Source organism: Centroberyx affinis, unplaced genomic scaffold (assembly GCF_046629955.1).
Source record: "Centroberyx affinis isolate AG114_WGS23_722 - 3 ecotype Tasmania unplaced genomic scaffold, CSIRO-AGI_Caff_v1 ptg005091l_1, whole genome shotgun sequence".
In the NCBI taxonomy this organism is placed as follows: domain Eukaryota; kingdom Metazoa; phylum Chordata; class Actinopteri; order Beryciformes; family Berycidae; genus Centroberyx; species Centroberyx affinis.
Genome location: NW_027282520.1, coordinates 647229 through 668309, shown reverse-complemented (window position 1 = coordinate 668309; position 21081 = coordinate 647229). Strand labels below are relative to the sequence as shown.

Genomic DNA, 21081 nt, shown 5'->3' with positions numbered 1-21081 from the left:
ATCTTGTGTGTGTATGTGCGTGTGTGTGTGCAGTATCCACTGGTGTCCGACTTGCATGCACATAAAAATTTGAGTGCATGTTTGTGTGTGTGTCGTGTGTCTGAGGGAATTGCACATCATTTGCAATTGTAAAAAAGCCACATCATTGCCACATGGAGCAGCATCAGCATTTGGTTTGCAGAGAAGTGAGGGTGAGCAGTCGTCCATCCGCAACCCCCCAACACCCCCCACCCCCCACCTGACCCCACCCCACACCAGAAAAATGTTGAAACATGTCAATTTGTAACATGACACTTATTCATTGAAAAAAAAAAAAAAAAAAACGCGACAGGATGCGTCAATGCTGTTAAGATTCCCTCGTTTTCATGAACATGCTCATAGCTAATAAGTCCTCTGCTAGCAATGCATGGACAATGTCTGCTGGTGTAAGACATAACAGAAGAATGCTAACCATGAGGATAAGTGTTGCAGCTTTTGTGCTCCTCATCCAAACATCCCAGTGTTTGGCTTCAGATGGTACAGTATGCCATAAAGCTTTTTTGTGTGACAGTATGTGAGGCCTTTTTTTTCCTTGGTTGTTAAGAGTTTGTTTGATGATTTTTAGTTTATTTTGTGAATTGTTATTGTGAATTGATATGCCGGACACAGACTGGCACAACATCAATGATAGACTGCATTGAGTTGTTAGAAGGATGCTCTGGATTCCTCTGTATATCACAGTCAAGCAGAGAGGAAGCTGCTGAAGAGAGAAGAAAACAACACTGATTTTTTTTTTTTTTTTTTTTTTCAGAATGAGAAAGTACAAACAAACTTTTTAGAAAGTTATTGTTGATATAACAGCAAAATTTATTTTGGAAGAAAACATTTAAGATAGGACTGCAAGACTAAACTACTGAGTGATACATTTCAAGTTTCTCCTCCAAATGAACATATAACATTTTGGAATGAAACCCTTCATGTGTTAGGCTGTTGAAAATCTTATTTTGTACTAGACAAAAATACTGTACTTATACTAATTCCTTGAATAATCTTTCTCCACAGATTCACCATTCTCACTCATTAACAAGGCCACTGGTTTTTGTTTGGTGAAAAAAGGAACCCGCTGCTATGATGTGCGCTGGACAACTGGTGACCGACTTTTCAGTCCTAGTACCAGAAAGTGCCTGGGAGTCCAGGGGAAAAGTGTGGGGAGTGAAGTAAACCTCTATGATTGTTCTGAAAGCAGCGACCTGCAAAAGTGGGCATGCAAGAATGAAACACTTCTTGCCCTCAAAGGCGAAGAGCTTTACATAGACTTCAAAGCAGAAGACTCAATAGTTCTCTCCAAAGACGTAGGGCCAAACAGCCACATCACAATTTCAGGAACATCCAGTGGAGCTTGCACAAGAACATACAGAGGTACAGTATAAAACAATCAGGTTGAAAAAGATAATACAGGCACAGATTGATTTTGATGATTGGAGCACTCTTTCTTTAAACTGACTCATGAGATATTGTTTGGCTGAGTCACTCGTGTGTCTCGAGCAAGTCAATGTTGCGGAGAAGATAAAACAAAAAGTATGATTTAGGCCCTGTCTGAAATTAGACGCCAGTAACACATTATATTTTGATGTAGATTGTCATATATTCTCTAAAATGGCTTATTAGTTCAATTAAAGAGGTTTCTACTCAACTCATCTCCTATTTTCCCTTTTAGAACGTTACACCATTGAAGGAAATGCAGCTGGCAGGCCTTGCATGTTTCCCTTCCTGTACAAAGACCGGTGGTATGCAGACTGCACCACATATGATTCCTCAATAAGGCGTTCTTGGTGTGCAGTTGAAACAAGATTTGATCATGAACTCTGGGGCTACTGCCCAACTACTTGTGAGTATGCCTATGAAAAGACTCAGCATATTTAAATCACATGCATTATCTTGTGCACATTATTTGGAAGCAAGTAACCAATGTAGTTGTCAGCTGAGAACGCATTTTCCAGTTTTTGTGTCTTCAGGCAGTTTCATTTTTCTTCAGAGCATCAATTAGATAATATGCTGCTCTGATGCATGACCTACTGCTATTTCAGTGTTAGTCAACCTCTTTGATGCCTAATGCAAAGTAAGGTATAAAGGCCATTTTAGGTGAGAGGAATTAATCAAAGGTTTTAATGACTGAAGAATTAGCTTTTCCATATTTCTTTATCTACTTTTCCCAGCCACAGAACACTGGAAGAAAAATATTATAACAGGAGCATATTACCAGATCAACACACAATCAGCTCTGAGTTGGCCTCAAGCTCAGACCAGCTGCAAACAGCAAGGTGCCTCCCTGCTCAGTGTCACCGATCCCCATGAGCAGGCTTACTTCACAGGTACAGTGCCCCCTGTGGATATCTGCTTGTAGTGATAAAGCAAGTGTGCATTTGTAAATGTGACCCAACATGGAGAAACTTTTTATGATGTAAAATGAATGTCCTGTCAAGTTCAATGAGCCTCGGTTCATGGCATTTGGTTATAAATGCATGTAAACTGAGAGGATATTTCAAGAGTTCATTATCCAACTTATGGATCCATTTTGGGAAAAACAAAATCTAAGAATCGAGAATCCAGATCCAGAAGACTTACTATCTCTAGTTACTTACTATCTATTACAAAGTATGACAATTTTTTTTTACTTTGTGGTGATAATCATTCTTCATTAAAGAGTAACTAAACCCCAAATCCCCTTATCTTTGGTACCAGATGATGTCATCACCTGTACTCTATAAAAGGTGACATCACCTGGCACCAAAGATCAGCCAATAGCAGATGCCAATTTCAGTAGCATGCTTTCTTACCATTAGAGGTCAGGCTTTACACAGATTTGGGTTTGGGATTTAGTTACTCTTTAATCATAAATTTAGGTGTCACTTTTGTCAAATGGTGGAAATTGCACTTTGGAATGAAATTCACTTTTCTTGTTTGACATACCAGATATTCCATGTTATTTTTTAAATTAGGAATATTCTCTTACATAAGATTTCTTGGTGGGAATTTCTACTCCATGTAGTATTGGCCCTTCAACAGAAGCTAGTTAGTTAGTTCTGCAGGAAGATACTCTTTGAGAGGGTTGGGGTTAGTCACAGGTCCTTCTTTATCTTAAAGGTGCAATAAATCCCCAGCCAACACAAAATGACCATAATATATCTGCTGGTGTTTGATAGGGTTGTTGTACTAATGATTATTTTGCCAGACGCTGAGATTTCTGGCTTTCAAAATTCACTCTCCTCTAAAAACTCCCCACACATTGAATTTTCAAGAGACTCCCAATCCCCCAAGACATTCAACTTACATATGACTTACATGTGACAATTATTTGTGTCAACTACAGGCCACCATAAACTGCCAAGAAGTGGTGTTGCTGATACGCTGATAGAGGTTGACAAGTCATAGCTTTTTAAAAGGAAAACAACTATCCCAAAACACTGTTAAAAAAACAGCTATTGGCAATGTACCTTGCATTTCTGGGGCTATTTTGTTTTTTGGTGGTGTATTTTTGCATTTTTTGTATTGATAAATTAAATGTGCACTTGGATGTTATCCTCATGTTACCCTATGGTGTATTTTTGCACTGTTTGTGTTGATAAATTGAATGTGCACTTGGATATTATCCTCTTGTGCAATGATCACACTGACTATTATGACTGACTATTAGAAAAGAAGAACAATTTCTTTACTGTCATTTCCCTTTTTCTTGTCTCTCTCAACCACACACACACACACACACACACACTCACAGCACTATTGGGTGCAGACAACTATCGACTCTGGATTGGGCTGGTCCTGGACCAGGAACATGGATGGCAGTGGACTGATGGGAAGCCCTTCCGGTATCTGAAATGGAATTCTGGTAAGGTTTCCTTCCAGCACATTACAGATACACTAATAGCTTACTTATTACATTCTTGTTTGAGGAAACCATAAACTTGATGAAACTTGAGTTTAGAATAGTTAACTTGGGATCAAGATGGTACTGTTTGTGGTTTATGTACTTTTCCCACATGACCTGCTGGAGTTCCCTTCAGCAAGGCCCCCAACACCCAAGCTACAGTCCAGCAGTTTACTGACCAGCAGTACAAGAGTAGTTGTAGTAGGCATGTGAGCGTGTGTAATCCTAACTCCACCCTGCATCTACTGCCCACCAGTTCTTTTAATAACAAGAAGACTTCCTTTTGGTTGTTCCTGAAACATGAACCAGCCTTTAGCACTGGAACAGCCTCCTCAAGAATATTAGGGTAGTACTACTGACATTTTTAAACAAAGGCTGAAAACACCTTGTTAACCTTGCTTTTGAGGCACAGTCTTATGGAGCACACAATTTCCCACATTTTTTTCCACTTTCCTCTTGCGTTGTTATTCCTCCTTTACTTTTATCACTTGATTATATTCTTTTAATTAGATGAAATGTGATTTATAAATACAGTTTGATTGATAACAATGCTCTTTGTCCATTTCCCTGGTTAAATAATGGTAAAAAAAAAAAAAGGTAACATATGGGACATACAGCATCTCATAACTGATGTGGAGCTGTTTACAAGTACATCATGTCAAGGGGCTTCCTCTTGTTCTGGATGTTGCAAAGTAAGAACTGCATGTTAAGTCCTCATCTGTTTTTAGGACATCCACTTCCTAATCCGGGACACAACTGTGCAATTGTTGAGTCCAGTGTACAGTACAACTGGCAAAGTTCACCTTGCGCCAAGAAGTTGGGGTACATCTGCTACAAAGAAGGGACCTTGCCACCTCCTGTTCATGGTACAGAAAAAGTATTCAATTCTATTCTATTTTATTCTATTCTAGAATCAGCCCTCTTTTGTTTACAGTGTTACTGAATTGTTTCTTGGTATAACACTTTCACAATATGATTATCATTCAGTCCTTATTTCTCTGTTATTTTTATGATCAGTTGAGACAGGATTTTGTTCAGACCCTTGGATCCCCTACAATGGCCACTGCTTCCATCTTCAACGTCCTCAGAAAACATGGACTGAAGCTCAGACTGAATGCCGTAAAGAAGGAGGAGACCTGGCGAGCATCCACAATGTGGAGGACCAAAGCTTTGTCATCTCTCAACTTGGATACGGTACATGAAGAAAATAGACACAAAAGTTGATATAATCACAGTTCCCACTTCGTCACAAGACAAAGCTTATTTTAGGGTCATTGAAGGATGTTATCTGTGTCTGTTGTAAAAATAACTTCTTTGAAACTATACTGAATCTTTTTCCATATTCCATATGAGATCCAAAGAATTCACCAAATCTTAACTGAATAAGAAGGGAGAACGACACCCAAAGCCTTAGAAAACCATGCATTTTTAAGATAGGATATGAAAGTACAGTTAATAAAGCATAGAAATACAAACAAAATAATCAAAAGGTAGAGCTTCTCTATGATGCTAATTTTAAACCATTTTTTCCACAATGGCTAAACAATTTGCATTACTATGGCTACTGACAGATTTATAGATGTCAGCAGTTTTACATTTATCAACGTACAGATGATACCAATAAGTCCAGTACACAGAGCCTGAAAAATATCAGTCATTCAATATTTAGGCTATATATTAATAGATGGCTTCTGGTTTATTGAACAAGGTGCATTTTCCTCTGTTCATGTCTGCAGCAACCACTGATGAGCTGTGGATTGGACTGAATGACAGGAAGACAGAGGGGCTGTTTGACTGGGGTGACCACTCTACAGTCACCTTCACCAGCTGGGAGTTTGGGAAGCCTAGTGTCTCCACTGACCAAGACGACTGTGTTCTCATCAGGGGACAGGTAGGGAGCACCACATTTTTCAAATTTAACCATCGTCCTGTTTAATTGAATGTTCAGTATATTTATGTATATGTAGCCTATCTTTGAAGTGTACAGGTCTAGTTTAGACTTTTGACTTTGACGGCTGATTATTGTGTCCATCCAGTACATCCAATCTATACATATATATACGTTTTATGGTACTCTCTTGTAGAATGGGAACTGGGCTGACCGTGTGTGTGAGGAGAAACATGGCTTCATCTGTATGAAGAGCAGTGCCTCCACACCCTCTGGAGATGAATTACCGCTGGATATAGGCTGCAAGCCTGTGAGTGAGCTTTACTTCTTTTAATATACGATAAAAGTAGCCACATCTACATCTGGACTATCATGGTGCATGATTTAGACCGAAAGTTTAACCATGAAATTCAGTTGGATCATTACATTCAGATAGGAAATTAGTTAGGCATGTCTATTTCAAATGGATATAAATGTTCCAAACAAAGCATATCAAACTATGGTATTGACAGCAGGTAACTAAAGTCCTTGGTTGACAAATTTAACACTTTTAAAAACTGGATAATCTTTGTTTGAAGTAGAACTCCGTTAAATCAGCTCTGGTCAAGGATGTGCTTGTGTTTTCCTACACTCCAGGGTTGGAAAAAGCATGGCTCCTATTGCTACTTCATAGGGTCAGAGACAAAGACGTTTGATGAAGCCAAAGATGCATGCAAGAGCTCAGACTCCTACTTGGTTGATGTTGGAAATGGGTAGGAACATTTACACATTTTTGATTATTACCAGACCTCAGAAGTTTACATGTACTGGGATTTACAAACAGAAATTGGAAAATAAAATTAATTATTAAATTTTTGGAAGGATGATTCAATGCAACCAGTGATAAAATAAACTTTTCTAAATATTTCCAGGGTAGATAATGCATTCCTTGTCAGCTTGGTGGGGATGAGACCAGAGAAGTACTTCTGGCTCGGACTCTCAAACCAGATAAACATTGATGATTATGTGTGGACCAACGCAAACTCAGTGAAATTTACTCATTGGAATGCTGAAATGCCAGGTATGGAGGAATTTTAAATTTCATTTATAAGGTATTGTAGAAACTGAGTCTTCACAATTTACATTTTCCAATTTTTCCCTAAACAATGCAAGGACACCGACAGGGCTGTGTTGCCATGACAACTGGGATTTTTGCTGGACTCTGGGATGTGCTGCCCTGCACAAATAAGGAGAAATACATCTGCAAGCACCTGGCAGAGGGGGCAGTTTTAACCCCTGTCCCACCAACTCTTGCCCCTCCCAGGTGTTCCGACGGCTGGAGTCCTGTGGGATCAAGAATCTTCTGCTATAGGGTACAGCCACAATAAATAAAGGTTGAACTCAGCTGAACACAATTGAAATATAAGTATTTTACCACATATCACCTATAACACAAGAGGCACTTGAGCTACCTAATGTCCCACCATAATGATCATGATATATTAAACATAGCCAGTTATGCATAACAAATGAATGCATTTATTAGCAAATATTTATATGTCAACATACTTGTCTTCACATATCACTAGGGCAGTATTAATATGAACTCCACATCTTAAAACAGTAAGGATAAATTATAGCAGCTTCAAGAAAATCAATTTTCCTCATTAATATGCAAATTTATGCAGCAAGGTTCTCATGATCACAATCATCTACTTTACAGGGGGTACTGTGGTCTAAGTGTTAAGTTTCTATTATGTATTGTTCTTGAGTTATTGTGTCCACAAGAATGTGTCTACACACACACAGACAAATGTCACCATGACAACATAATGTCCCGCATACCATGTACCATCGTGACGGGACAAAAAAATATATATATATCTACATGCTTGTGCTACTAGTCATGCACAGTCTTTTGAAAAATAGAAAATATGCACACATACACAGTGTAAATACAGTAAAACATTGTATATTTGGTTGTATTTTGGGGGTTATTAACTAAGGTGTCCATTCAAATGATGCATCAGAGTGAAGTGACCCTACCAAAGTCAGCCTAGTTTAATCAGGGCTGCACCTCTTCCCTTGTGTTTCAGTTCTTTACAGGACCACGTTCATTTGAGAAGACCTGGTATGAGGCCAGGGACTACTGCAGGGCCATTGGAGGAGATCTGCTCAGCATCCACAGTGCTGCTGAGCTAAGAGTTGGAGGGTATGACATTTTCTCAGTCTAAATCACCAATTGCAGCTGCAACAGTGGAGACCATTCCATCCCTAACTGAGCTAAAATAAATTAAATAGGGCTAAATTCGCCCTATTTGCCCAAATGAAAGTTGATTTCCCATTGGCGGGAAATCTTCTCAGCGTACAGTACAAATCGATATCGAAAAAAATACCAAACCATCTCCTAAACATCAGCCAACGAGTGCTCAATCAAGAGAAAACTGGACATACGTCATCGTTACATGATTTCTGAGTAATGAAGGCCTTCAAACTTTTCAGAAGTTAAAACTGTTATTGCTCGCTGCCACTTGGGGCTGCAAAAGAACTCAATTGCCTTGTGCAGCTTTATAGGCATAAATAGCAGTGTACAAATATCTGTGCAAATATTCTAACTTGTATTTTAGATAACCACTAAATTAGGCAAAATTTATCTGTTGAAACATTTTAAATTAAGGTTGGATAATCATTTATCTGATTTTGCACACTGTAGCTATGGAAGAGCCTGGATTGGGCTTAGTGCCCCTGACCCAAGCACCGGTTACGTATGGAGCGATGGATCCCCAGTGAGTTACCTTCTTTTTAAATCTTACAACAAGTTGAACCCTGCATTCTTAGTTTGTTTATCATAGTCTAATTAAATGGATAATAAAATCTTGAGAAACTGTATTTATTATTGTTGGTGTTTTTGTTCACAGCTAAATTTCCAACACTGGCAGAGTGGAGAGCCAAACAATCAAAATAATGTGGAATCTTGTACTGAATTCAGAATATATAACTGGGATGAAGACGGTTCTTGGAATGATGTGCACTGTGAAACTTACAATGACTGGCTGTGTCAGATCCGTGCAGGTACTGTTGAGAAAATGTGGGCTGATTCCATGTCTTTTGTCCTGTTTGGTCATCACAGGTTCAAGAAACAGTGAAGGCATACGCTTCTAATGTGTAATTATTAGTGCTCGGGCCGAGCACTCAATAAGAGCCACGTTAGTTTGTTTGTTCATTTGTTCGTTGGTTGGTTTGTTTGTTCCATTTTGTGTTTTTCATCACCTAGTAGCATTACGCTAAGGACATTACTCTCTCTGCAAACCAGCAGTTTGTGTGTAATGTTTTTTGCCATGTGCAGTTCTTAGGAGAATTATGGTATGCACTGTTTAGGTGGCACAGAGACATTCACTACCAGGAAGCAGCAGTAGTGGCTAAATCAATGCATGAATCTAATATTTTGTTCAGGCAATATTCCAATATTGCATACCCCCCACTCCATCCCTCCACTCAAGCACCAATAAAGCACTAGTGCACTTGTTTAACCTTGATTTATCCAGGGAAAGCTGACTGAGCATACATATTCTTTTTCAACACTGCCTTGATTCATGTTTATACTGCTACATACTTTCCCACCTAGGAGATGCTAGCATAACCACAGCATTATACAGTTGGCCACTGCACAGCTCCACAGGTACAATTTGGAATTAAGTGTCTAGATCAAGGGCAACTTGACATCAATTGTTGAGGGATACAGACAGATTTTCAGTCAGTCTCGAGATGTCTCAGTGTTCAACATTTCTATTTGTCCAATTGTCTGGAACAAGTGGAAAAAATATTTGGGCAAGTAGTATGTATTAATCACTTGCCTGAGTGGACAAATAAAAAGCGAACCGAGGGCTAGATGGAGTTTTCTTATTAGACCTTTGTCCACTACAGGGCTAAAAGGGGTCAGCATGGGTTTATAGATTATCTGTCTATGAAGTTCCTCAATTTGCAAATTGTTATATATTTTGTTGCCAACATATATAATTTTATTGATCTAGAGCTTTGATTTAGAATTGTGGAGAGTGAACGTGATGCTGAGCTGAAAGACCAACCACCCCAGTCTATGTATCCTGTTCTGTCAGCCTGTGTGGAATTCCAGTTACACCATTTTTATTGTTAATAAGTTACAAAAAAGAATGCATACATTGTCAACAAGCTCACGATAAGCAGTGAAAATTAAAACATAAAGGTAAAGATGACGAAGATGAAATTCTATATTTATGGTTGCTGTTTGGCTCAGGGTAAAGGTAGTCTTCCAAATACATACAGGTAGTCTCATTGCCCCGTCAACAAAAACACAACACCTGTGCTGTATCGTTTTCAGCTGACTTTTGTTCCAAGTGTAATTATCTGTTGTCTGTGCTGTTACAGGAGTGACTCCAAAGCCACCTCCAAATGACACTGCCACTGGTAAGTTGCCATTTCTATGACCACATTGATATACTTCTACTTTTCCGTCATTTAAATTAAGCAGTTAGCTAAAGCAGCTTACACTGAGTTCAATGTTTTGCTGAAGGACACTCCCACAGGACACATTGGTTCTAGTGGGCATCACACTGCAAACTTCCTCATTTTGAATATACTGTATGTTACCCGACCTTTATTTAGACAGGGTATAAAACATTAAAATAATTATATAAAAATAATTATTGTAAAAGAATACATAACAAAACAAACAGCACAGAAAATTAATGCATTGGACTCCAAAAAAAAAAGACAAAAAAAACAAACATCTATTCTAAACTTTTTGCAGGGCAAAATGTCACTGCAGACGGCTGGCTTGTGTGGAGAGGAAATCAGTATTATATTAATATGATGTCAATGGCCATGGAAGATGCTCGTCACTTCTGTCAACAGAGGCATGGCGACTTGGTAGTTATCAACAGTGAAGCTGAAAATGTCTTTTTATGGAAACAGGTAGGCAGTGACATTTAAGGTACATTACTTGCATTGGTCAACAGTTACGGCATTCAGATATTGAATTCAACACATATAAAAAGTATGATGTAGGTCTTACTGTGTATGTGTGTGTATGTATGTACAGATATCCAGACACTACTCGTCTTATTACATAGGCCTGACAGTGGATCTTGATGGATCATTTTGGTGAGTTTAAAATGAAATAAAAATGAGGGGGCCAATGAGGGGGCTTATTTTTAAGCATTAGTTACATTTTCTCTGAACACCTAAGGCTGAATAAGATATTTTCTTTGTTGTTAGTTCGGGTATACAGGTTGTGCAGAACATGGTTCATTGTTTTCCCTGATTATGTTGATAGCTATGAAAGCTACAGGCTGTTCAGCTAAGATAAATCAAGGGTGGTAGTGTTTGTAAAGGGCACTGTATGTCAAATTTCTAATTATCATTAAGTTTGTGAGCAAAATTCTTTTGGATACAGTCACAATCATTCATTACTCATCCAGAGAGTACTCAACTCACAATTTTCAACTCATAAACCTTTATAAGCCTTTTGAATGCTTCCGTTTGACTTCATAAGCTATTTAAACATTTTCAGTCTTTGTTCACTTGTAGGTTACTTTTATACTGTATCTGCCCTATACAGTATCCGTCTTCAATTAGTTTATTATGACTTCATATCAAAGTTTCAACAATGATCAAAATAAACATGTCCACCATCAAGCTAGTATCATTTACAGACAACTGATTTGTCTGTGTTGCAAGGTGGATGGATGGTTCTCCAGTCGAGTTTCAAAGGTGGGATGAAAATCAACCTGATTTTCAGAATAATGATGAGAATTGTGTTGCCATGACATACTATACTGGTAAGTAAACTATAGAATGCTCGCACTGGCAAACATGCATGTGACAAATTTAACAAAGCATTAACCCTGGATCAGATGTTCAAATATGCTGCTTTCTAAATAAAACCAAAATGTATATATTGCATTGGTTTAAATTGAATTGAACGTTATATCTCTAATGTGCTCACAGGGTTCTGGCGTGATTATAATTGTGGGTGGGAGCACCAGTCCATTTGTAAACGAGGTGGTTCATCGCGTGTCAACACCACTGCAGCCCCCACAGTGCCTCCTAAAGGTGGCTGCCCACTCAACTGGTCAAAATTTGACTCAAAGGTCAGAGGTCACAATTAACCTTCAAAGTAATTGAAAGGGATGGGAATACCTTTAGTTCAGATCTTCAGCGTGCAAAGCCTTATCTACCACTTTAGATGTCAGATGATTCAAGCTGTCTTTTTTGTCATATGGGATTGGGATCTGCTAACTTTATAAGGACAATGTTTGGGTGGCTGTGTTCGGTGTATTTTTTAGTTGTTTAGTAGTTTATTTCTTGTCAATAGTGTTACAGCGTCATTAACAACCGGAAGTACACATGGGCTGGAGCAAGGAGACAATGCAATGCAATGGGAGGAAATTTAGCCTCTATTGTCTCGAGGCGTGTGCAAGGTTTGTTTTATTTGTTTTTAAGGGGTACGCCTGTAATGGGATTTTGTCATAAAAATACAATAAAATATATTTTTTTGTAATTTCTTTGGCATTTACTGTTACATAGGATCATATTATGGCATGGTAAATGAGCTAACAAGTTGAAACTGTTTGAATTTCATTGTGACGTAAGATAGAAATATACAAGGATTTCTATCAAGAACGTCTGAACGTCTGGTACAGGAACAAGCCAAAGAACCCTTGAACGTGCTAAGCAACACTTGTATTTTGAGGACATTAGCCACAACTGAAAAAAAACCAAAAACATTACATCCACACACAAAAATGTCTAATGAAACTTGCATCATATGTTCAATTTTAGCGTTTTTAATCACCCGAATGGCTGAGGCAGCTACTACAGACCTATGGATTGGTTTGAATAGTTTAAGAGGTGATGAATTTTACTGGACTGATGGGCGACCAAGGAGATACAGCAACTGGGGCTATTCTGTAAGTGGACAAAATCTATATTCAGTATTGTGATGGGAAGTAAGTGAGTTGTATACAACAATGCTGTTTTTAGTTCATTTTTCTTTTTAGTGTGTTTATAAAAATTTCTGATAATCTGATTCTCTGTTGTAGAAACATCGCCGCCGTCCAGGAACTTTTTATCATGGATGGAATGAGGTAATATTTTCAAACTTGATTTTACAGTTCAATACCACTCAATTTAGTTATTGTAATGACTTGGAACAGACCAAACAGCATTTGTTGCTGTTTGGTCTATAAACCAGAGAACATAAAAAGTTATGATGTCATACTGATTTCCCAGCTAACTGAAAGAAGAACAAGCACAGGTCCTGTACAGACCCACGGCGCATGTTCAATTCAATGCACTGAAGCATTGCGACACGGTTATCGGTTAAATAATTCCACTAACGTTATTAAAATACCACAGGGAAATAACGTTACCTACCGTTTCTGTAGGGCAGCAGAAGACGTGTTGTCAGGTTACTCGCGTTACTAACACAGGCAAGTTTGGAGCAAATTGTGGAATGTTACTGGCTTATGCTACTGGTCTGTGCCATGCTATGACATGACGTGATGCGACATCAGGCGGATTAGAGATCGATTTAGATTCATTTCTCTACATAGACCAACTTTTTATTTTGTGTCAATGTATGGGAAACTGCATCTCTTAGTCAAAGACGCCCTCTGAAGTCCATCTCATGAAGCGACATCTCACTAAGCGTCACCTGATTGCCTGTCTAACTGACTGACTGCCTGACCTGAATTTGCTTTTTGATGCCCTCGGCTGCGTCGTGGGACAAAAAAAACTCTCTTCACTGGCTATAGACCCTGGAGTTGCTCCATAAACTGTAAATGTGAGATTGACCTCGTTCTGTACACTGCTTGTTTGAAGTTTTAAATCCAATTAAGTGTCATTATCAGTCCTAAACCATGATCCCTCCAAAATGTTGTCACAGTTGCAATTTCTATGTTTCCTAATTCACTTTCAGTGAGGATGTACATATGAATGACATCACAGAGATTAAAGGGGGAACAAACTTTTTCTTTTTTTTTTTCCTACGGGAGAATGAATATTTATTTATTAACACAGACCAAACTGTCCAATGTGAGACATGCTCTATAACTAACCATAAAATATCCCTGAATCCCCCCAAAATTACATTGACTTCTGTCACAGTTGCAAATGACCTCTTTCCCCATTTTTCCTAACCATTTAACATAACAAATTCCTAATCATTCTCTTTGTCCCTCACCAGGAACAGTGTGTTGTGATGACCAGCAATCCTTCCCCTGGGACTGGGAAATGGATAATAAAATCCTGCAATGACACAAATGGATTTGTCTGTCTTCGGAAAGTTGGTGAGCTCATCCTCTGCCCTTTCTCTTTGACACATTTCCTGTGAATTAGAACTGCAGACAAGAAAGATTTAATATTGTCTTCCAGTATTTCTTACATTAAGGGATTGACTGAAGTTTTGTTGTTGGTCACATTCAACATCATGGCTTGCAAGGAAGTCTAAACCTTAAAACGCTAAAACAAACTGGTCAGGATTGTGAAAAAACCTTGCTAGGTTGTACTACCTAGTGTCCCATGTTTGGCATGCCTTGCACTACACTGAGTACTAGACAGATACCCTTAGACTAATGGCATTATCTCAGGCTGTGGCTAATTCAAAAAAGTGTCATGGCCCACGGAGGCAGGTGAAGAGAAAAAAACATTGTTTGCTTAGCACAGTAAGCTAATATCATTGAACGGTTTCCAATATTGGGCAATAGTTCTCCTGGGACCAGAGCAACACGTTAACAAAATGTGTCATGTCTTCCCAAGCTAATTTAACATAATCTGCCTCTGCTTATTTAAAATGTCATATACCTCCTAAGGACATCAGTGTCCTCTTAGGAGAAGCTTTAGCGGCAGAACTGCTCCAGAATGTTCTCCTCCATCACAAAATTGTTAGAGCACCATGGCGCACAGTTTTTAAAGGGGACGAAAAGAGGTGTTTTGATTGGTCATGATTGAAGCCGGCCCTTATCACACCTGCTGATAACGTATGCCTCCTAATCAAACCCTGTTTCCAACTGTGTCTCAGGTGTCCTTCTGGCCACTTCTGGCCAATTACAAAAAATCAGTCGCCATGCCCTGTGCACTCATGCCTTGGGCCACTGATTCACAAAAATTGAGCCCTATAACTGAAAAACTTAGATGAATTATTTCATTTTTGCCTTTATTGACAGAGCAGTATAGATTGACAGGAAAGACAGGGCGGAGAGACGGGATGACATGCAGGAAGAGCCAGATTCACGCCACTGCTGATTAGGACTTTATATGATACGCGCTCTACCAGCTGTCAGGGAAATGGAAATAACTATTAAGTTTCGATAAACTGTTATGATGCCACAGTGCTCCTGACTGTGCTCCTGTGAATAAAAAAAAAAAAATCGCTTCACATCTGATTTCCCTCTTGCCCTCAACAGACCCAAGTATCTCAGTCTCACCAGATTTAATAACTCCTGACACCTATGTCAAGCTGGCTAATGACTCCATTAAGATTATGACTCAAAATATGACCTGGAATGAAGCCAAGAAGCATTGCGAAGCTGATGGTGCCAAACTGGCTAGCCTGCGAAATGAGTGGACACAGGCCTATGTTGAGCTGCAGGCCATGAATCTCCAGGCTCCTCTGTGGATTGGACTGAACAAAGCAGAGGTACAGGGCACAATAGCACATAAGACTAACCTCTATAAATGTTGATGTTGAAATGTTGAAACTCATATTGGCTACATTGACTAATTCCAGGGAATAACGGAATAATAATAATAATGACAATAAATAACAACAATAATTTAATAATATATATAATAATAATAATGCTGAATTTATTGATATCATTCATGGCTTTTATCAAGTTTTATTTCAAGTATTTAGTAAAAGTATTTAGGCCTATCCATGACAGTATGAAATCCTCATGTGGCAGTGTTGATTACCTTCTCTGGCCAATTAGCCCCACAGGAGCCAACCATTACAAGGGAGATCATTTCACCCACTTTTTTTTATCAGGGATGAGAAGTAACTTATTACAAGCAACGGGAATACAGTGACCTGATTTTTTTTTTGTGAAATAATGGTAACTGGAAGCCATTAGTTACAGTTGAAACACAAAAATCTGATTACATATACTTAAAAAAAAAAAGCAATTACTTGTTGGATTAATCAAAAAATTATGCCATGATGAATTCAATTCAATTACAGATTGTGAAATGGAATAGCTCCTTCATTTAGCGACATATGGATTTTTGAATCCATTTGGCAATCAAACAGTAAATTAAAATAATCACATTACAATCCTAAATTTCAATGTTATACTGAAATATATTAATGATTACAATTTGAAGCAGGCAATTTATATTCTGCAGTTGATTGCATTTTGATCCATCCTTGCTTTCAGACTGGAGGTTATTTCAGGTATATTGATGGCTGGCACTTGAGCCTTGTCAATTGGGACGCAGGTGAACCAAGTAGTGACCGACCTTGTGTGTACCTGGATGTGGATGGAACATGGAAGACTGCTTTCTGCAATCGGACCATGAACAGTGTTTGTGTGCAATCTACAGGTATGACAATTAGCAGGCCAATGTAATGTTATGTAATGTCATGTTAAATGCCAACATCATTCAAGTTTAAGTGATTATAAATGCCAGATTTTCTATTGTCTCTATCAGAAGGTTTCGAAGTGATAAGTTAATTGTTTTTCAATACTACCAATCTGAGGCTTTTGCCTGCTACGATCTAGATCACAAAAGGTCAAAAAGGTGCTCAGATCACTGCATTGGATCTCAAAGCAGGGAAATATCTAATTATTGGATCTTAAAGTTCAAACAAAATGTGTTTATGATCTTAATTTTGAGTGAAGCTTTTCTGTATTGGTACATGTTTGTTTCAGTTCTTTCCTTGATTACACACCCTTTGTTTTATTCTTTTATCTATTCTGTATTCAGTGTTTTACTGTTATTTATTTAAAAAAATTCTTGTTTATTGTAAAGCACCTTGTAACCTTGTTAAGAAAGGTGCTATATGAATAAAGTTTATTATTATATCTCTCTCACTCACAGATGTGGCACCAACAGACTCATCCCATTACCCAGGAGTTTGCCCCGAAGAGGTGGATATACAGTACAGAGACAGTTATGCCTGGCTACCATTTAAGGGTCATTGTTATGTCTTCATCACAGACGAAATTGAATGGGCAGATGCAGCTTCTAGCTGTGTAAGACATGGTAAGACACTCCGTCCAGAGAAAGCTTAACTCAGCAATGTTAGATCTATTGCCTTTCTTGTCTGGTTGGTGTCCTTTGGTATAAAGCAATCAGAGACTGGCCGGTTTGGTAAACATGAATTTGCTGTGTGCATTTTACTGATGTCACATTATATGACTTCTGGGTATTGAAGTTCACATTTTTCAAGCAGTTACCTCATTTACCTCACCTAACCTCATTTCCATTTGGAGTGCATTAAGCATCCATGTGCAAAGTTGTCTAGTACAGCTTTAAAGCAGTAATCTGTGTTTAGTTTGGTTTTCATTAACAACTGACTTTTGTGTGAAGGTGGAACCCTAGCCAGCATTGAAGATCCCTTTGAACAAGCTTTCATCAAAAGAAATGTGGAAATATTTCAAGACAGCCACAGGTCTTTCTGGATCGGCCTGTTTAAAACTCACAAAGGTACAATTTCAGAACAGAACAGACAAAAAATAGTGCAAAATATACCAACATAAGGATATTTTGTGGTTGTTCTGTCAAATTATCAAAGACAAAATGTAGAGACTTTCTATTTGTCCCCAGGGAAGTGGTTGTGGTTGGACAAAACAGTCATGGACTATACTAACTGGGGTCCAGGTGAGCCTGATGACGACAGTTATGGAGAGATTCTGACGGATGGGACATGGAGGACAGGCCGCCGCTGGCATGACAGGGCGTACATTTGTAAAACACCCAAAGGTGAGACTATTGCAGAATTAATTTGTGATCTTTTCATAATAATAGGAATGTGTAACAGGTGTAATCTTGTAACAGGAACACATTAAGGAATTAATTAATGGCTGAAATTAATTTGTTTCGGTAAAATCATAGTTAAAGTCATCAATTATATTCCTTATGCAAGGTTAGTTATCTGATCACGTTTTCTGTGTTGCCCACAGTGATGTGGCAAAATCCGTCACCAACAGCTGGTAAGTTACATCTCTTCTTCTCCTGTGGTCATGTAAAACATGAATGTAATATATGGATTTAAAAAAACAAACTTGGAGACGGTCATTTCTCTCTGACTTCATTTTAATTTTGTTTCTAATTAAATTCCTATGACTAATCATCATCTACTTACTGAATCTGTGCAGCACATCTGATATTGGATCCCCGTCACCGTGTCCACACAAATTTGGCAGTTGTGCTGGTCGTTACTGTCATTGCCATACTGGCAGTCATTGGATTCTTCCTGTACAAGAAGTCTGGTCGTCCCTTACCCACCTTTGACAACCCTCTCTACTTCGACGGTGAGCGGTCCCAGCCTGACGTGGTGGACACCAATAAACTGATAGAGAATGCAGAGGAAGAGAATCCTGAGCCTATTATAACTCTGTGATGTAAAAACTACCAGAATCTAATGGGACATACACTGTACCTATGGCTGGCGGTCATTAGTGTTCTCTTATTTTTAAATGCAGTTATTTAACAATGAATACTTGTCATGAAGCATGAGGAGTTTCAATGGAGTTGGCTATGTCTGGCCTCATGGAACAAAACAATTTAGGCTCTAGGATGTCTTATTGGGAATGATCAGTATTTGAAATAATTTACCTGAATCTGTGATTGAATGTATAGAATTGTATTTTTTTTATGTGTATTTTATACCCACTTTGACCATTGTTCATTGTTTGTATTATTGAAATTTGTAGAATTCATATTGGCTGTCACTGGTTAATTAACATTAAACCAGACAATAAATATAAAATGTGTCTACAGGGTCATATTTTCACATCTAAAAGACAATATTCAACATAAAAAATATAACATTACTTCTCTTTAGGTTTATACATGGGAGAGACTCCAATTAAAGCTTTGGCTTCAAATAGTACAAATGACACAGCTGAGAGTCATATTAAGCATCCACCAAAATATGAATAAAAAAGTATGAGAAAACATAGCTCCTCTGATTGATTAGAAAATTTCCCAGGAATTTCAAGACACAGTCAGTTCACACTTGATTAACATCTTCCTGTCCAGTCCTACCTAGCTAGGTCACACAAACAATCTCACATTGCTACTAACAACAGAACTGAAGACGGTAGGAGACCGGGTTGATTCTCTTGAGGATCCTGAAGGGCCCGATGAAGCGAGGAGCCAGCTTATGGGATTCCACCAGCGGAGGAAGGTCATGACTGGAGAGCCACACCTTCTCACCGGGTCAAAAAAGAGGTGAAGACTTGTGGCACCAGTTGGCCTGGAGTTGCTGCAGACTGGATGCTGCTGCAGAGCTGACCAGGCAGACGGCAGCAATGGATAAACTCCAGCAGTGGTTGGAAACCATACTGACACTCGAATGGAGGCATACCTGTGGAGGAGCTCTAGGGCTGCAACTAACGATTATTTTCATTGTCGATTAATCTGTCGATTATCTTCTCGATTAATCGATTAGTTGTTTGGTCTATAAAATGTCAGAAAATGGTGAAAAATGGCGATCAGTGTTTCCCAAAGCCCAAGATGATGTCCTCAAATGTCTTGTTTTGTCCACAACCCAAAGATATTCAGTAAAGAAACCAGAAAATATTCACATTTAAGAAGCTGGAATCAGAGAATCTTGACTTATTTTTCTTAAAAAATTACTCAAACCGATTAATCAATTATCAAAATAGTTGGCGATTAATTTAATAGTTGACAACTAATCGATTAATCGATTAATCGTTGCAGCTCTAAGGAGCTCTGCAAGGTGATGTGTGCGTATTTGACACAGATCAGGAACTTGCTCCACGAGGTAGGATAAGAGGAGGGGAATCATTGCAGGGTCGTCTCCTGATCATGGTTAACTCTCTCTGTCTGTCTGTTGGACTTATGGAATATATTTCGAAACACTGAAGGCATACAAGATGCTCTCTTAATCAGCAATGGTGTAGTATCACTCTGATCCAGTAACCTGAGATGAAAGTGCATGCATATTTGTAAATAAATGTGCCATCAAATTATTAGTGATTAGTCAACCTTTAACGATAATTCTTATTTTTATAGCAATATAATATGTCTTATGTACTCTCATGCTGACCCCAGTTGAACAAGAGTCTAACAGCCCCGCGTCATTGAATTTTGTTGAAGCGTCTCTGTCGGGAATCAAACTTGGTTCTCCTACTTGAGAGTCTGCAGTCTAACTCCCTGCAGGCAAATATAACTCATTTCTTTTGCTTGCAGAAGTGGAAGTGCCATGCAGATCGATCCTGATATCAAATAGTAACTCTACGCTCTCATCATTAATTCATTTTGGAGAACCATTTAAGAGAATATAGAGTGTATGGTACTTTCTGGCATTCATTTTTTGAGAAGTCCCAGCAAAAACAGCATTGCGTCTGCGTCACTGTCAATAATATTGCACAACACTTTTACCAGCTAAAAACTGCATGGAGAAATGAAATTGCCAAGAATTTCAGTGGACAAAACCATGATATTCTCTGGAACCCATGTGAGTCATGTGCGGTTTAGACTACCACAATCTGTTCAAATATGCTCAGTACTGCTTTTGCAACATGTGGAGGCACAATCAGATTTATGTTAATTATAAATTCAGTAAAATGAACTCAATTTATGAATATGAATGGAATAATAATATCAGTAAATTGATATCCAGGAAAACTAGCAGTTAACTTTGTGGCAGCTAATGGGCATGTTAATAAATATTAAAAAGTATAAAAAATCTATAAAATATCTGCTTACTATTGACCCTTTTTAATGAATCACAGATAGAAAGTCTGTCTTTAGTCCATACATAAACAATTAAGTGATTTGATCAGTAATACTGATAGGTGACCCAAGTCTCTCTGTCACCTCTGTCCACTTTGTCCTCAGCTCTGAGGTCATGTTTTGGGTAAATCTCTTCTTGTAATTGGCACTGAAGAGGCCACTTACTGGGGCATGATACTAACACTTCCTCTTTCACAGAGTCTGTGTTTGTGTGTATGCAGTATGCAATGGCACACATGTACATACTGAGTGTGTTTGTGTGTGTGTGTGTGTGTCTGTGTGTGTAGCCTTTGTGTGGACAGGAAGTGTCAATAATATTAAGAGTCCCTCCTTTTCGTGA

The 21081-nt window shown here is 38.5% G+C and overlaps 1 protein-coding gene across 1 annotated transcript; it reads left to right on the top strand.

Moving 5' to 3' along the window:
* The first annotated feature begins 394 nt into the window (after positions 1-394).
* On the top strand, positions 395-18728 carry LOC139666711 (macrophage mannose receptor 1-like). The gene is made up of 31 exons (XM_071546025.1): positions 395-516; positions 1042-1398; positions 1697-1867; positions 2196-2351; positions 3758-3868; positions 4636-4773; positions 4925-5101; positions 5644-5798; positions 5992-6105; positions 6432-6547; positions 6707-6855; positions 6948-7147; positions 7871-7986; positions 8488-8560; positions 8693-8846; positions 10179-10217; positions 10561-10724; positions 10852-10913; positions 11490-11590; positions 11760-11902; positions 12127-12232; positions 12594-12721; positions 12854-12898; positions 13999-14101; positions 15218-15450; positions 16190-16355; positions 16854-17018; positions 17346-17462; positions 17583-17738; positions 17939-17968; positions 18134-18728. The coding sequence occupies exons 1-31, from the start codon at positions 414-416 to the stop codon at positions 18376-18378; spliced, it is 4293 nt and encodes a 1430-aa protein (XP_071402126.1). The 5' UTR covers positions 395-413; the 3' UTR covers positions 18379-18728.
* The last annotated feature ends 2353 nt before the right edge of the window (positions 18729-21081 follow it).

Coding starts and splice junctions, on each gene's coding strand:
- LOC139666711 (XM_071546025.1), top strand. CDS start 414: ATGTCTGCTGGTGTAAGACATAACAGAAGAATGCTAACCATGAGGATA. Junction 5,799..5,991: donor GTGTTCTCATCAGGGGACAG/GTAGGGAGCACC, acceptor ACTCTCTTGTAG/AATGGGAACTGGGCTGACCG. Junction 16,356..16,853: donor TGTTTGTGTGCAATCTACAG/GTATGACAATTA, acceptor TCTCACTCACAG/ATGTGGCACCAACAGACTCA.